The following is a 17,918-nucleotide window of genomic DNA, read 5'->3' on the forward strand; positions in this document are numbered from 1 at the left end:
AATCCTTTAAGAGAGTTGTTGTTGGTGGCCTTAAAATTTAAGAAGATGCAACTCAAGCTTGGTTTGAGGAATAACATCTTAACGCCATCCACATTTCTTCCATGCAGTCTGTAAGAGGCAGTATGGAAAACCATGTAGGCCTATTGATTTGAGCCCAGCAAAGTATTATAGCAGAGCTCAGCTTTAGGATGTGGCCTGAGAGAATCAGCAGCCTTTGATTAAAGGTTTTAAAAGGTCAAAAAATGAATTCCAATCAGGAAATCTATAGATGCTAATTATAGAGAATGCAAGGACAAAAACACACACAATCAGCAACCGCTTTCTGAATATTCATGGCTACATAGGTTACGCTTTACGTCAGCAAAGAGCAGGCAAATACTTGGCAAGAATGCACAAGAAACAGACCCTCTCTCTCTTTTTTCCTCTTAACTGTGTATTTCACTCTATCACACTACCTAAGTCTTTCTCCGCCCTCACTATCTTCTTTACTCATTCAGTATTGCCATCTGTTTCACCTCCTCTCTCTCCGTCTATTCAAGTTCTATTTCCACTTCTCTGTAATTATCCATTCCTTGGTCTCAGCATGGGGCCCATTTTTTTTTTGCACTGTAGTCTACCCAGTCCTCAGGTCACTGCCCCACATGCTTTGATGAGTATTATTATCATAGTCAGACGCCTACTGCCTGCATAACCTCTCTGTGTAGTAATTATCCTCTTCTTACCAACGAGCCCTGAGGCAGAATTTACCTTCAGCCCAATGACCAACAAAACACCCATTAAATGTTACTTTATGCAGGCTTCAGAGAGGCTTGGTGCTTTTCATCTCTTCTTTGAAAAAAATAACATCTCTCTTTTTTTTTCTGTCTGCCTGTCATACCCTTCACCATCCTATATTGAAAGACTAACCCCTATATTTTGCATTTTTTACTTCTACCCCTTTCACTACTATTTATTCTCTATTCTCATAAATTCACTTAAATACACCTACCAATACTCCTCACATGCCTTTCCCCAACAAACATGCGCTTTCTTACCCGAGAAGGAGATGTTGAATCCCCGCAGAGATATGGAGAAGTCAGAAATAAAGCGTAGCTGGGCCTTGAAGTTCCCATACAGGCCGGCATTAACTGGCGCAGGTCTTTCTGAGCCAGTGAGTCGAGCTAGAGGCTGAGCGAAGCTGCCATTTTCTGTTATCAGAAGGTAGTCATGGTGATCCTCCAGGTGGAAGGAGTGAAAAGTGAACTGGACACCTTGGAGGAGAAAATAAAGTCCAGGTTTGGAGGGTTGCAGGAATACACACAAAACAATTAAGGCCATCCTTAATATTTGGATGTCATAAATCTAATACCTATATGTTAGTAGGGTGACATAATCTAGTCATATGATTTAAATTTTATCATAATAAATAATCTGATATACTAATTTATTTTTTATATCATCACCATAATGTAATGATGAAAATTTAACATTCATATATTTTAGATTCATTGCACACTAACTAAAATATTTCAGGTTTTTTATTGTCTTAATACTGATGATTTTGGCATACAGCTCATGAAAACCCAAAATTCCTATCTCACAAAATTAGCATATCATTAAAAGGGTCTCTAAACGAGCTATGAACCTAATCATTTGAATCAACGAGTTAACTCTAAACACCTGCAAAAGATTCCTGAGGCCTTTAAAACTCCCAGCCTGGTTCATCACTCAAAACCCCAATCATGGGTAAGACTGCCGACCTGACTGCTGTCCAGAAGGCCACTATTGACACCCTCAAGCAAGAGGGTAAGACACAGAAAGACATTTCTGAAAGAATAGGCTGTTCCCAGAGTGCTGTATCAAGGCACCTCAGTGGGAAGTCTGTGGGAAGGAAAAAGTGTGGCAGAAAACGCTGCACAACGAGAAGAGGTGACCGGACCCTGAGGAAGATTGTGGAGAAGGGCCGATTCCAGACCTTGGGGGACCTGCGGAAGCAGTGGACTGAGTCTGGAGTAGAAACATCCAGAGCCACCGTGCACAGGCGTGTGCAGGAAATGGGCTACAGGTGCCGAATTCCCCAGGTCAAGCCACTTTTGAACCAGAAAGAGCGGCAGAAGCGCCTGATCTGGGCTACAGAGAAGCAGCACTGGACTGTTGCTCAGTGGTCCAAAGTACTTTTTTCGGATGAAAGCAAATTCTGCATGTCATTCGGAAATCAAGGTGCCAGAGTCTGGAGGAAGACTGGGGAGAAGGAAATGCCAAAATGCCAGAAGTCCAGTGTCAAGTACCCACAGTCAGTGATGGTCTGGGGTGCCGTGTCAGCTGCTGGTGTTGGTCCACTGTGTTTTATCAAGGGCAGGGTCAATGCAGCTAGCTATCAGGAGATTTTGGAGCACTTCATGCTTCCTTCTGCTGAAAAGCTTTATGGAGATGAAGATTACATTTTTCAGCACGACCTGGCACCTGCTCACAGTGCCAAAACCACTGGTAAATGGTTTACTGACCATGGTATCACTGTGCTCAATTGGCCTGCCAACTCTCCTGACCTGAACCCCATAGAGAATCTGTGGGATATTGTGAAGAGAACGTTGAGAGACTCAAGACCCAACACTCTGGATGAGCTAAAGGCCGCTATCGAAGCATCCTGGGCCTCCATAAGACCTCAGCAGTGCCACAGGCTGATTGCCTCCATGCCACGCCGCATTGAAGCAGTCATTTCTGCCAAAGGATTCCCGACCAAGTATTGAGTGCATAACTGTACATGATTATTTGAAGGTTGACGTTTTTTGTATTAAAAACACTTTTCTTTTATTGGTCGGATGAAATATGCTAATTTTGTGAGATAGGAATTTTGGGTTTTCATGAGCTGTATGCCAAAATCATCCGTATTAAGACAATAAAAGACCTGAAATATTTCAGTTAGTGTGCAATGAATCTAAAATATATGAATGTAAAATTTTCATCATTACATTATGGAAAATAATGAACTTTATCACAATATGCTAATATTTTGAGAAGGACCTGTAGATCTTGGTTTGTTTTCAGCTCTGTTTTGTTTTCAAAATGTCAAGTTTGATGTGATGCTGGTTATGAAGCATTTTTGTTTGTTAAATCTGTCTGTTCTTCCCTCACAAAAAGGTTTGGTTTTCTAATAACAAATTTCGAACAATTTACTGTTGATTTTTGTTTATCTTTGCAGGATCCCTGTCTGGGTTGTACCATCTTGCAAAATCAATAATTTGTCCTTGCCATTTGAGCCTTGCGATACGATTTATTGACCCCATGCTTCATCAGTGCTCTAGTGTCCTTTTAATAATTAATTTTTACCATTACCATGCTAGCAGGGTTTTCAGTCTTTTAGTAATATTCTTGGACTTTGGTAAAGTTAAAAGGTCGTAAGGTGGCTATACAGCCTAAAAGACTATATCTAATTTATGTTCAGTCTCAAAACAACAATGTGCATTAGGCATATTAAATTGTAACAGGAAATTGTCACAATTAATGGTTAATAGGGCAATGCCCTGTTCTGTTTTCTCCATTTTCTTTTTAAATAAAACACAGAATATTTTAATGAAACAATTTTTTTTTTTTGTATAATAGTGATGTGTAAATAATTGTAGGTATAAAATATAAAAGGGCGGTCAAAGATTTGCCTCTTTAAAACAAAAGTATGCATTTCTTCAGTTTTAACGTGAAACAAATGCCTGTGCTGGATGGCCACATTTATCTTAAAAAGATGGACGTTCACACATAATCTTTCCCCTGGCCACCCTTCCCTGCCCAAGTCGGTCACAACAGACGGCCATTTATAGGGAGCCAAATCTTACTGTTATACATAGCCATGGTCCAGTATGAGATTCTGATGGTATGATGACCTTAGGCTAAAATATCACGGTACTATGGTATTATGATTACAGCTCTAAAATTTGTTATTTTGTAATGTCTATATTTAAAAACAAAAAAAAAGAAAACTTTCTCCATAATTATCTCCATAGTTATTTTTAATTCTAATCCTTAAACTACTAAACATGTAAAAAAAGATGCAGGCTGGGATTTAAATCTGAATCTGAACATTTTTGTTGACTTACTCAATTACAGAAATTTATTTTAGTCCAACTTATGAACTCATGTATACATAATGCACATTCAGCTAAAGAGCTGCTCAGCTGAAGCTATGGAGGCACTCAGCACTTTCGCCTTTTACTCAAAACTAATCATATACACAAAATCCAACTCCAAAAATCTCTCACGGACAAGTTTGTATCTGTTTTACTAATGCCAGACGCTAGCTTGTTCATTAACTTCACCTTAAATTTAGCAAATAGCGATGGGTTGGACTTGTTGCCTACTCTGGCTGTCACTGTCCACAAGCATGTTTTGCACGTAGGACAACCTTCTTCTTCTAAGCCGTTGCCATCTGTCTTTTTACGGTAGCTGAAATATTCCCATGTAGTCGATTTTATTCTTGTAGACGGTGGGGGGGAATGTCTGGGGCACTCGCCTCCTTCGGCCATCATGCAACCTGCAGAGCTGCTATACAGTGGTACACGGGGGGAGGGGTTGTAATACTGCAGCTGCACACGACCTCTGCTTTCTCTTTGACAAGACATTTAAAAAATGCTTTTACAGCAAGTAATGTATGACAGAAAATTTGGGTGGTTTTGAAACCGTGACTTTTTCACATCGAGGTATACCGTGAAACCAGTAACCGGCCAATGCCTAGTTATACAGTAGTTGTTGTTTTCCATTGTCGCCACATGCATGCTCTTGAGAAGGGATTCCTCCAAAGTCAATGACTAAAATGGGCTGGCTTGTCAACATTATTAAAAGTGATCAAGCCAGGATTCACTAGAGTAGGATCTGCTTCCTCTTACTCCTTATAAGCATTTCTAGCCGAAAGAAGTGGGATTAATGTCTACGCTGATAAAACATCATCAAAAACATTACATAGAAAGATAATCTGAGTGTCATCTGGCAATTGTAGAAGGAAAATGTTGTGATTGTACAGATGTTGTGAAACAGTGTAATTTTACATTGTTGGGGAATAAAATTACACTTTCTCTTGGCATCAAGGCTGTTGCATGTAATTAGGAGATAATTAATAGAATTAAATGCATAGCAGTGAAGCCATTCCAAATATGTAATCATGAATAGGAAAAATAAATACTTTTATGAATAAATGTAGTAATTTATGTAACCTAGTTGCAAAAAAAGCCTCTGTATGTAAACCCAATAAAATGTATTCTTCTGGTTTATCACACTGTTGCTCAGATGCAATAACAACATCCTGATTCTCTCTATGATGGCCAACTGGCTGCTTTTCAGCACAATCAGTGCTGCCATGTCCATGCCATCTGTTGTATCTGTTCCAGAATTACTATGTGATGTCCTTCACAATGTTTAGCTCACTTTATAAAAGAAGCCTCAAATGACCCTTAAATAAATAACAAAATCAAATGATTGATAATTTTATTACAGTGCATACAGACAAAAGACCAATAATCAGAGTCACCTCTATGTGGGATATTATGAGTATCAAAATAGAGAATTGACTAGATGACGATAATAATGCTGGTTTTGTTTCCCCCTGCAGTCTGCCTCAGATGGTTTTCCATGTGGCAATGTAACCAGAGGCCAGTGGGATTTACAAACAATAGAAAACAACATTATTAGTCTCTAATATTAGTCTTCAAGCACCTGAATTCACTTACTTATCAAGGTTGTTGTAATGTATTATATTTTAAAAGGTGCTTTTATTTTAAATTATTTTATAGCTTTTAAAATAATTATTGTTTTTTATTTCACTCTTCATTCACTTGGAAGTAGCAGCAGGAAAATTTATTTTTATAGCCATTTTCATGTTCCTTATACAAAATACATTTGACAAAAAAACATTAAAATTGAAGCATACAGTTAGGATAACAATTGTGATCTAGTGAAAATGTTTTGAAGTTCTGTTATTTTTTGCTGTTTGTTGGGTTTTAATTTATATTAACTTTTTCATTCATGGACATGTCAACCTAATCTCTAATCTGCACTGTAGAGTTTTGTGGATTTCACTGTCAATAAGTTTATACTTTTATACTACTTATTTTTGTTATAACAGTCATTACAAAAAAATTAGATGGCACGTGCAACTAATTCAAAGCATAGAAAAATATTAGATCGTGTCAGTTTATAGCACTTAGTTTCACCGCTGAAGACCCAAACAGCGATATAAGCAATAACTTTCCATAAATCAGATGAGAGTAAGTGGATTTATGTTATGCAACAAATTTTCAACCACATAAGTGGGGGAGATGAACACAAATTGAAAGCAAAAACAAAACCTGATTTTGTTTTAAGAATTTTAAATGATAAAACAAAAAAGAAGAAGAAAACATGAAAGAAGAGGTCCTAATGTTTTATTTGGTGAAGGACAAGTGTAAATTGTTAAGGATTAAAAAGAACTTGAGCACTCTACATTAAGCTTAGTGGCCTTTTCGAATAATAATGAACAGGGCCACCAATAAAGGGTGAGTGATCTTGTAATGCACGTTGACTGCCTTCACATAAACACCAAAACAATAAAATTAACTCTTAATTTCTAATAAAAACTGAGAATCGAGGACCACCACTGAATGTTAAGCTTCTTGTTAAACTAATTGAGTTGAACTGTATAAAATGCTCTGCTCTAATCAGATGCTCGGCTCTATAAATAACACCACTTTCTTTAAATACATTGGGTTTTCCTACCTTTTCCATGGCTGACTTCAACAGTCCATGTGCAATTCAGGGAGTTAGGATAGAGTTCTGGGTAGCCCGGTGACAGGATGATCCCAGCAGGTCCCCTGATATCCCCACCACATGATGCTGAATAGAAAAAGAATATAATGGATGGACATTGTCACTAAAAAAGGTGTTACTAAAAATAAACTTAAATTGAACCAATAAATCATTCACCTAAAGACAAAGTTTCAATTTGGTGTAAATCATTTATTCAAATCATATCATGTTCTCTGATATTTTTATGAGCACCTGCTCTACAGCTGCCAACACAATTTTTTATTTTCTTCATCTTCCCAAAGCAACCCTACCTCGTCAGGAGACCAACTCAACTATACATCCAGGTTGGCTACTGTCAAGGAATTTTAACTTGATGAAAACATCATCAGAAAACTTCCATTTTAATTTAAAACTGTTTATTTACATTAACCTAGTGCCAATTTACAAGAGGTCTCTTATAAAACTGCAAAATAAACTAGAGCAATTCACATGCAGTTATTTAGAGTTCAGTTTTGTCAGAATTCAATTCAAGCGAATCCAGTTCTTTCCAATGCAACCCAACTTTATAGTCAGATTCATCTACAAGTACAGTGCAAATAACCAGAATCAGAATTGAATGTATTGCCATTTACGTTATCATATACAAGGAATTTCACCCAGTGTTGCTGGTGCATTTTAATAGAATAAAAGTAGAATAAAACAAGACAAAGAACAATATAGTATAAAGCCTAAGATAAGAACACCAGCTCCATTTAAAGAACTGGTTCTTTTGGCTAGGCTCACTTAAAAGAGATGACTCTCATTGGCCACCAAAATGTAGATATATGCACAAAATTAATTATTAATTTAATTTGCTGCGAGAGCTAGTGATGTGACGGTCAGAAACAACTTAATTCTTTTGAACCGGCTCTTTACCTTGAATGATAGGACTCGCTCTGTCAGTGAGAGCCGGCTCCCAATCAGGACCCAGCTCCTGTGGTTCACTTCTATTCTAAGAGCCAGTTCTAAGAGCTGTTTCTAAGAGCAGTTTAGTTCGCGACCAACACATCACTGCAGCCAACAGTAGTAAGCAACAACAGTAGCACCATACAACACACCTGTATCAATGTGACCCATACATCTGAATTTAATTTAAGAAATATAATACAATACTGTTCATTTCATTTTATCCTAAATGCGAATTGGTAAAACCCAGCCAATTGCATCAAATCATTGACTTTGTGAATGTAATAAACACATTTCAGTAAAAATTGGATCTTCAGTGATTTTAAACAGATGTCAAAACTGTGTGGCTATTTTTCAATCCAGCTAGGTTCCATAATCCAGCTGTAACCTTTTAATGTAGAGCAAGTAAAGATGAGAAGACAGGGGATGCTGTCAAAGGGAAAGTGCTGCTACAACCACAATAATATGACTCTGGTGAGTGGTTGATTGTTGGTTTAATTTACTGTCAAATTACACCTTATCTTATCAAAGGAAGTTAATGAGATTAAACGTCTTCCCTCATTGGTTGCTGATGGACACCGGGAGGTGAATGCCAGATGCACCTATGGGTTAAGTGGAGTAATTGGATATAGTTTGAACCTGAAATGTTTGTTCATGCTGTCACTGGGATTCAATTAAAAGTTAATTTCAGTTTAAGGACAATGGTTGTCAAATCGAGCGTTCAGAGAATTGACAAGATTTGTATTTTCTTTCATTGCTAGCTTCTGTTTCGGGGAATGATCTTTTCCTGAATACTTTAAGAGTAGAACTACAAAAAAGGCACAAATGTCTCCCAAACAACTTATGCATGTTGTACATACCATCACAATAATACTTATTAGCTGATGTTTTTGAGAGAAAAAAGCCTTGGGCTCAACAGCTGCATTTACCCACCCACCTCCTATTTTCCTTCCTTCCACCCTCGGGGGTGAGACCACAACACAGCCTGGCCTGCATCCAAATCCAATTCCAATAAAGTTGGGATGTTGTGTAAAACATAAATAAAAACAGAAAACAATGATTTGCAAATCCTATTCAACCTATATGCAATTGAATACACTGCAAAGGCAAGATAGTTAATGTTCAAACTGATATACTTTATTGTTTTTGTAAATATTCACTGATTTTCAATTTGATGCTTGCAAACTCCTCCACTCGGGGCAGGAGCTCCCCTCCGACATGAAGAGGACAAGCCAAACTTTTTCGAGCAGCGTGGCATCAGACTTGGAGGAGCTGATTCCCATCCCCACCCCTTCACACCCTTGTGCATGGTGTAGGTCTTGGCTGGAGGTAGCCAGCAGAACCACATCGTCTGCACATAGCAGAGACATCCGCTGGTCACCAAACCGGACCGCCCTCCGGTCCTTAGATGCACCAAGAAATCCTGTGCATGAAATTTATGAACAGGACAGGTGACAAAAAGCAGCCCGTCCAACATGCCCTAGAAACAGGTACAACTCATCACCAGCAATGCAAACTAGACTCCTGCCCTGTTTGTACAGAGACCAAAAATGACCACTAATAAAGGGCCCCACACTCCGTACTCCTGGAGCACACCCCACAGGGCATCATGAGGGACAAGGTCTCTAAGTCCACAAAGCTCATGTGAACAGGTTGGGCAAGCTCCCATGAACCATCACACACCCTGTGAAGGGTGTAGAGCTGGTCCAGTGTTCCACGGCCAGGAGGAAATACCATATTGCTCCTCCTGAAGACAAGTTTCGACAATTGGCTGGACTCTGCTCTGCAACACCCTGACACAGGGCTTCCCAGAGAGGCCAAGGAGGGTGATCGCCCTGTGATTGGAACCACCGCTAAAAACTTATTTGTTTACAGTGGCCTTTGACTGTGCCATCTAGGCATGATTAGTTGCGTTTTCAGGCCAATTTTCCTTTCATTTTCTTGTCCATCATTCTATTCTCTTGATTTTATTTTACTTTTTTAAATTACCTCTGTTGTTTGATTTTATAATTTGATTTGTTTTTCTGTGTCTGTATCTGTGTTTATTTGCTTTGTGATTGTATTGTAATTGTATGTACAGCGCTTTGAGTGTCTCGTTGCTGAAAAGCGCAATATAAATAAACTTACCTTACCAACCTGGTCTGCCAGTCCAGGGGAACTGTGCATTGACCACCACACAACGTTGAAGAGGAGCGTCAGGTATGACAGCCCCACAACATCTCATAGACCTGAGATACTCAGGGTGGATATCATCCACACAGTGAAGCACTGCTTCCCGCTCCTGAGGCGTCGGATGGTTTGCCAGAAATAGTTTGGGGCCCACTGTTAGTGCTTCTCCATGGCTTCACCAAACTCCTCTCAGAGTTAAGTTTTTGCTTCTGCAACCGCCTGGGCCATGTCACGCTTGACCTCATGGTACCCATCAGCTGCCTCAGGAGTGCCACAAGCCAGCCATGCTTGATAGGACTATTAGCCTCCCCCTGGGATCTAGGAAAAGCTCTCCAAGAGGTGGGAGTTGAATACATCCCTGACCGAGTGGTCCACCAGACGTTCCCAGCAGGTCCTCACTACACGCTTGGGCCTGCCGAGTCTGTCCAGCTTCCTGCTCTGGAAGTGAATCCAACTCACCACCAGGTGGTGATCGTTAGACAGCTTAGCCCCTCTCTTCAACCGAGTGTCCAAGACATGCGGGCAGATGTCAGAAGACATAACTACAAAGTCAATCATCGACCTCTGGCCTAGGGTGTCCTCGTGCCAAGTGAAATAATGAAGACCCTTATGCCTGAACATGGTGTTCGTTATGGACAAACTAAGACCTGAACAGGTCCAACAATGAAACAGCACTTGGGTTCAGAACAGGAATGTCATTCCTTCCAATCACACCCCTCTAGGTGTCACTGTCATTTCCCACATGGGCATTGAGGCATCCAGAAGAATATCGGAGTCCTCGAGAGGAGCGCTGTCCAGCACCCCCGCCAGGGACGCAAAGACGGCCGGGTACTTCTCGCCGCTGCATTGCCTGTTGGCTGAAACAACCATCATAGACCTCTCTCCAACCCAAAGGCACAGGGATGCGACCCTCTAACATGAGACAACTGAGCTGAAGGACAACAAGCAAACCCACCCCAGCGTGCCGCCTCTCCCCACAGGCCACAAAGGAGGAAAAGAAAGCCCAACGTCTTTCAAGGAGCTATGTTCCAGAGCCAAGGCTGTGCATGGAGGTGAGCCAGTCTATTTTTAGCGAGTATCTTCAATCTCCCACACAAGCTCAGGCTCCCTAAGCGGCCAGGTCCCGCGAGTAATCCCGCCACGAAATGCTCACAGACAAGTCCCGAACCCAGGATGAGCTCGGCATATATATGTACAGGGGTTGGACAATGAAACTGAAACACCTGTCATTTTAGTGTAGGAGGTTTCATGGCTAAATTGGACCAGCCTGGTAGCCAGTCTTCATTGATTGCACATTGCACCAGTAAGAGCAGAGTGTGAAGGTTCAATTAGCAGGGTAAGAGCACAGTTTTTCTCAAAACATTGAAATGCACACATTATGGGTGACATACCAGAGTTCAAGAGGACAAATTGTTGGTGCACGTCTTGCTGCGCATCTGTGACCAAGACAGGAAGTCTTTGTGATGTATCAAGAGCCACAGTATCCAGGGTAATGTCAGCATACCACCAAGAAGGACGAACCACCTCCAACAGGATTAACTATGGACGCAAGAGGAAGCATGTATTGTTCTCTGATGAGTCCACCATTACTGTTTTCCCCACATCCGGGAGAGTTACGATGTGGAGAAGCCCCAAAGAAGCGTACCACCCAGACAGTTGCATGCCCAGAGTGAACCATGCGGGTGGATCAGTGATGGTTTGGGCTGCCATATCATGGCATTCCCTTGGCCCAATACTTGTGCTAGATGAGCGCATCACTGCCAAAGACTACCGAACCATTCTTGAGGACCATGTGCATCCAATGATTCAAACATTGTATCCTGAAGGCGGTGCCGTGTATCAGGATGACAATGCACCAATACACACAGCAAGACTGGTGAAAGATTGGTTTGATGAACATGAAAGTGAAGTTGAACATCTCCTATGGCCTGCACAGTCACCAGATCTAAATATTATTGAGCCACTGTGGGGTGTTTTGGAGGAACAAGTCAGGAAACGTTTTCCTCCACCAGTATCACGTAGTGACCTGGCCACTATCCTGCAAGAAGAATGGCTTAAAATCCCTCTGACCACTGTGCAGGACTTGTATATGTCATTCCCAAGACGAATTGACGCTGTATTGGCCGCAAAAGGAGGCCCTACACCATACTAATAAATTATAGTTGTCTAAAACCAGGTGTTTCAGTTTCATTGTCCAACCCCTGTATATGTTGGGACCCACAGCCATGGATTGCTACATGAAAACTCCGGTACAGACTTTTCTGTAGCTTTCAAAATAAATTGCATTTAACCGACTTCCAGCATAACTTCAGAAGGGAAGGGGGGGTAACAGCGGACTTCCCATGATGCCACTGGCCGTATAAAACCCCCACCTTCCCAATGGTCCAATCACTTTCACACGGCCTCCAGAGGGACCAGACAGGGGGGACACAGCGTGCTAATGTCTCTTTGCTGGCAAACAGACTTAACTCTTCAAACTGGATCCAAAGGTGTCATACGATCATCGATCATATGCACTGAGTTAAGTACAGATAAATTACTGTTTGTGTACCCGATATTCATTAATATAAAAGGGAGATTAAGGTATAAGCATTTATTGACTTTCTCTCTGAGGCCTGCAGAAGCAAACTGTGTTCCAGAGAGTTCCCTGCAGAGACGCTGTCTCTACGAAGCTGAGTGGAGCAGTTTCTCAGTCTGAAAAGAGGACAACAGGAGCCGCATCACCGTGGTAACGTGCAGCTTGGTCAGCCTGACAGCGAGCCGCCCCCCCCCCCCTCAAAAGCTTTGGAGGTTGGCTGAAGCTAACCTTCGTTCAAAGTGGATGTTTCTTCAAACTTCGTCGTCGCCTGGACAACTCCTCCTCAGCACGGTTCATGAGGTTAGGGTTTGGGCAGAGAAAGATATGTATGATGAAATGATCTGAACGATTTCATTTTATGAAGTTTGGTTTTGTTTGTGTGAAACTCAGCTATCTTGGTGCTAGCAGGCTATCTGCAGCACACGTGCTCAGTTTTGTGTTCTGTGTTTATGTGTTTTTAAAGTTAAGACAAACTTTATTTAAAGGGTGATTTTAAACAGAAGATTGATCATAACGAGTCATCTGCGCTTATGCATTTTAACCCTTTTATTGACAGTATTTTTAAAGGTGTGTGTTTGATTCTGGTGCTAAGCTATCAGTTTATTTTGCTAGCTTTAACTGCTAACAGGTAAGGACATGTGCTTGTTGCTGAAGAATATTTACCCAGAAAGGTTCTTAGTTTTCAAACCAGTAAATAATATTTCCCTAACATTATTTTACTAAATCTGATAACTAAGTAAACACCATTAAGCCACATTTGTCCAGAAAGATTTGGCTCTTTTCCAAAATATTTCCTTAAATATTTGACATTTCCTATTTCCATATTTGACATATTTCTTTAAATAATATTTTAATAAATAAAGGCAGCTAATGAGACACCGTTGACAATTAGTCATCCAGAAGGTTGGTTTTATTCAGCAGATCATTTTTTAAAACATTATTTTATTAAAATAATATTTTATGTGATCTTGCATTGTGAATGGTTGTCTAAAGGTATGCTGATTATTGCCTAAGTTGGTTCCAAGACTAACTTAACTTCACTTCCAGATTCTTCAAGATAATCCTTGGTTCTCAAACATAAACATTGCATGGTAATGTTGCATCACTTTTTCGGTCATGATTTTCAATCATCTTTGATCAACTTGTTTATATTGTACATAGCCCATTAGTCTTCGTTATTCTTTAATTCTGCTTAGTAGTTTTGTTGGATTGTTTTAGCATAGTAATGAGTTTGTTGATTGAAATATGTTTGACCTTGAGTTGACTTATTTCTGTTAATAAATTCTTGTATTTTAAGAAATTTTGTGAATTCATTCCATGTGTGTGCAGAGTTTTGCTGTTCAATAATGTCAGAGCTTGGCTCACCCTTTTGATTTTGTCCTAATACCATCGTCTTACTGGGCTGGTATTCACAGGACAACCCTTAACAGACCGAAATATTATTATTATTATTATTTGAATGATTTATCACACAAAGTAGTGTTTGCACAAGCTGGGCTTCTTTGCGGAATAAAACACCACGTATGAAAGCACTGACAAGAAATAATTTGCATAGGCAGTGCTGCTCTAGGCTATACATAATGCTTCACACAGGAATTTGCTAACTAAAAGATTAATAATGCATGCTAGAAATTTGTATTTCTATGTGAATATTATTGATTTTTCTTTTCACAAATCAATTTGGTAATTATACCGTTAGCCTATTTAATTGATGTGTTCTAAAACAACAAAACAAGGTGGCAGTTTCTGTATTTTATTAATGAGACTAATCCATATGCTGGAAAACTGTTCATTTTCACATACCATCACAAGTGGGCAGTGGGTGGCTCCAGAAGTGGTTCTTCTCACAAATGAGTGGTTCTTCATGGCTTAATCTGTATCCAGGATCACACTGGAAGGACACAGTGGAGCCAATAGACAGATCATGGCTTAACCGCAAACCATTCACTGGGATGCCAGGATCCATACAGGAGTATGTGTCCAATGTGACCACTAGCAGGACATAAAAAAAACATTCTTTATTAACCATAACACAGAGGCAAATTTAGTTTTTTGTATTAAAGGGTTACTTTCAAAATGTACAGGAATTTTAACATTTTCTTACATGTTTGTGGTTTTCTGTGAAAGAGCTGTCTGTTACTGTAACTCGATGATCTAAGAAATTCTCACTATGGTCTGTGCACAAGTGCTCATGTTAGAACACAGAAAATGCTATTTTTCATTCTTGCAGTGCTGCGAAGTTTTTGACCTTCTTAAAAATTATTCTGCTCAAATACATAAGACAAGTTTACAAAAATGATTTTATCTGTTAAGGGTATAAGCTATAAAAACCAACATAACCCTATGTGAACAAATACCTGCTTACCTTGTTAAATTAGATATTAAAGGTGATAAATATTTTTTATTCAATTTCACTACCCACACCAGGCCTGATTACTGCCAGAGCTGTGGAATCAAGGAACCACCTAAAAAGAACATGTATGACAACATGAAGTAGGCTAAATAAAAGCAACAGCTCTAACTCCTAAATAAATACAAGATAAAATGAGAAACAAATTCACTGACATCCATCAGTTTGAGAGGTTTTACAAAGCCATGTTTGGAGGTTTTGGGACTCCATTGTACCACAATAAGGGCCATTATATTCAAAGAACAAAAGAAAGAAAGAAACATTGTGAAACTTTCCATTACTGACTGGCTGACCAAAATTACTTTTCTAAATTTCAAGATCTTTTAATTAGTGTGTTGCTGAATAGTGTAATGGGTTCTTTTTGACCTCCTGGATTCAAGTACTGCAGGCTCCAATAGTCTCTGTCCATGCTTCAACCATAAGAGCCTTCACAAAAATTGCATCAATGGAAGATTTTCAAGGTGAAACAACTGCTGACCAAGGACAGCAAAAAGGCCCGCCTCATGTTTCCCAAAAAAATATATTGAGGAACCCTGAGACTTTTGGGTAAACAAAAGTGGAACTTTTTTTTGCATAATCGTATGCTTCTCATTACATTAAACATAATATGGTGAAGGCAGTGTGATGGTATTGGGCTACTATGGTTTTTCACGACCTCAACAAAGTGTATTGTTTTTTTTTTACTTTTAGTTTTTATGTTTCTACTTTAAATTGCACCTTCATTCAGCTGTGTGCTGGCACTCCAAATTAACTATATATACAGAATAATCAAATTTGATATAACTTATCATTTTGCATAAAGTATTTCAGAATCATTGTTGCAATAAAGATGCTTTTTGACATGACATAAATAAATACTTGAATCAATAAATAAAAAAGAAATAAATGTTAAATGTACTAGATGTTAAACGCACTAGAGCCATTGGTTGTTTCAGTTTTTGTAAAGTGGAGCTTGCTCCTTTTTTGGTTGTTTTCCGTTACTGTTGATAAACCAGCAAGTTGCCCACAGAGAAAGGGTCCAAGCTGCCTGTTAGGTTTTGTTCAGCATTACTGGGCAGTTGTTTCATGGGGAGGCAGAATTGAGGCTATGACCTTCAAGAAACTGTACAAATATACTCACGTCTGTTCACTAAAAAAGTTGGACCCCTACACTTGGCTTTCATAAATAGTACTTTCATGGCTATTTTGCCTCCAGAGTGCCCTGGTGGAAATTTCAGCACTTTAAGCAGGAAAAAGATGTCCCAATTTTCCCCCGATTTTCACGACTTCCATTTGGCTTTCTTCCAGGTAGGTTGCTTTTGAAGCACTAAAAATATTTTGATGATAGGCAATGACTGGCAACAGATGTGTAAGCAGTTGTCAGGTCATTGGCAGGGAGTATATTCTAAGGAGCCTTTTTAGGACTTTTATTTTTAGCTCAGATACCCAGAAAGAAGCTGTGTCAACCGTTATCAGTCTCCGTTTCTGAAGAAAAAAATGTACAAAGTCACTATATCTCACTGAAAGCATCGTTGTGAAAACAAAACATTTGCTCTTTTCATTCAGAGTTTTAAAAAACATGAATATAAGTGATTAGGTCTTTACTAGGTTCCTAAAATAAGTAAATATAAGCTCAAATATAGGAAAAACCCACAGCAGTTTCCACACTGTCCTAATTTATTATTTAGAAATTAAGCCAAAATAGTGAAGCTGTGTGTGAAAAACAAAGAACGGAATACTGCTACCATGGGATATAAGCAGTAAGTTGCAGCCAGGGTCTGCTAATTAAGCCACTTGATTAGCTGGCCATAAAAAAAGTGTTACCAAATCTATAAAACCAGGAGTTTGGGCAATTTGCAGGCCTAAAGAAAACAGGTTTGTGTTATGATGCCAAGGAGGAATGAGGTCCGCAATATCTTTAAGAAGCAATTGTTTCACCCAAGAGGAAAAAATTAAGGAGATTTAGCAATTTTAAGAGTAAAAATCCTTGCAAATTCACCTCATGATCAGGCCATGCAACCCTTAGAGATGGGGAAAAAACAATAAACACATAAACTGTACAGGTTTCACTTAGCATGCGAAAATGTACAGTTTGTGACGATACAATTAGAAAAAGCCCAAATAACTGGCTTTTGAAAGGGCTGAATGACAAATTCTCTTAAAAATATCATGGCAGTATGACTTACTGTATATGCTGAGCTGCATCTAAAAAAACTACAACAACTGAACGACTTCTTAAACATTGTCCTTTGTACATATGAAGCCAAATTAAAGATGTTTGGCCATAATGCACAGTACCGTGAATGGAGAAATCAATTCACAGCATACCAACAGAAATGCCTAATATCAGCTGTCAAGCATGCTGGTGGAATGGTGATGACTTGGGGTTGCTTAACTGCCACCGAAACTGGGCAGCTTGCATTCATGTAGTCGACCATAAACTTCCTGAATGACTGAAATGAAATTCCTATGTGGGCTAGAAGCGACTCGGCTTTAGATAGACCAAGTGCCGCTCTGTTGTCCAGGAAGGAGTTTGGATTAGTGCTCCTGCTCCTGATATCAACATATAGATAAAGTGGTTCACCCATTTAAACAATGTTCCTCCTTGAAGGCTCCCTGTGGAAAACACAATGTTCCACTGAGAGAAAACCCCAAGAAAGATCCAGAACATGCCTGAGGGACTATACATCCCTGCTGGCTTTGGGATACCCTCAAAATAAGCTGGAAGATGTTGCAGAGGAAAGAGAATTCGGCCTCCTGAATGATTCAACTCTACAACCTGACTACATATAATCAGAAGACAAGGGATGGGTGGTGTATCTTATAGCTCAAGCTTGGCTACAACTAGGTCATACAAGGGGACAATCAATACCAACCAATCTATAACATGATGCCTGAAAAAGAAAGATATTAAGGGTTTGCAATGGCTTTGGATTAATCTTTAACAGATAACAACTGAAATCTGTTGAGTGTTTTTGTAAATATTTTAAAACTTGGTAAAGACCAGATCAGTTGTATAATGCACTGAAACAAAGCACAAGAACTGAAGGATTTACAGTCTTTCTCAGTGAACTGCTTTTAGGTAAAGTGCAT

General features: G+C 39.5%; 1 protein-coding gene across 2 annotated transcripts in view; it reads right to left on the reverse strand.

Annotated features, from left to right (window-relative positions):
- Nucleotides 1-17,918, reverse strand: part of LOC124865431 (CUB and sushi domain-containing protein 3-like) — a 359,430-nt gene that overhangs the window by 226,186 nt on the left and 115,326 nt on the right. For both annotated transcript variants that reach the window (XM_047360499.1, XM_047360500.1), the window contains exons 18-20: nt 14,240-14,428; nt 6,715-6,831; nt 1,035-1,250 (exon numbers count right to left, since the gene is read on the reverse strand). In XM_047360499.1, the coding sequence (XP_047216455.1) occupies nt 1,035-1,250; nt 6,715-6,831; nt 14,240-14,428 (522 nt within the window). The remainder of the gene's footprint in view (nt 1-1,034; nt 1,251-6,714; nt 6,832-14,239; nt 14,429-17,918) is intronic.

This window comes from Girardinichthys multiradiatus, chromosome 3, assembly GCF_021462225.1.
Source record: "Girardinichthys multiradiatus isolate DD_20200921_A chromosome 3, DD_fGirMul_XY1, whole genome shotgun sequence".
Classification (NCBI taxonomy): domain Eukaryota; kingdom Metazoa; phylum Chordata; class Actinopteri; order Cyprinodontiformes; family Goodeidae; genus Girardinichthys; species Girardinichthys multiradiatus.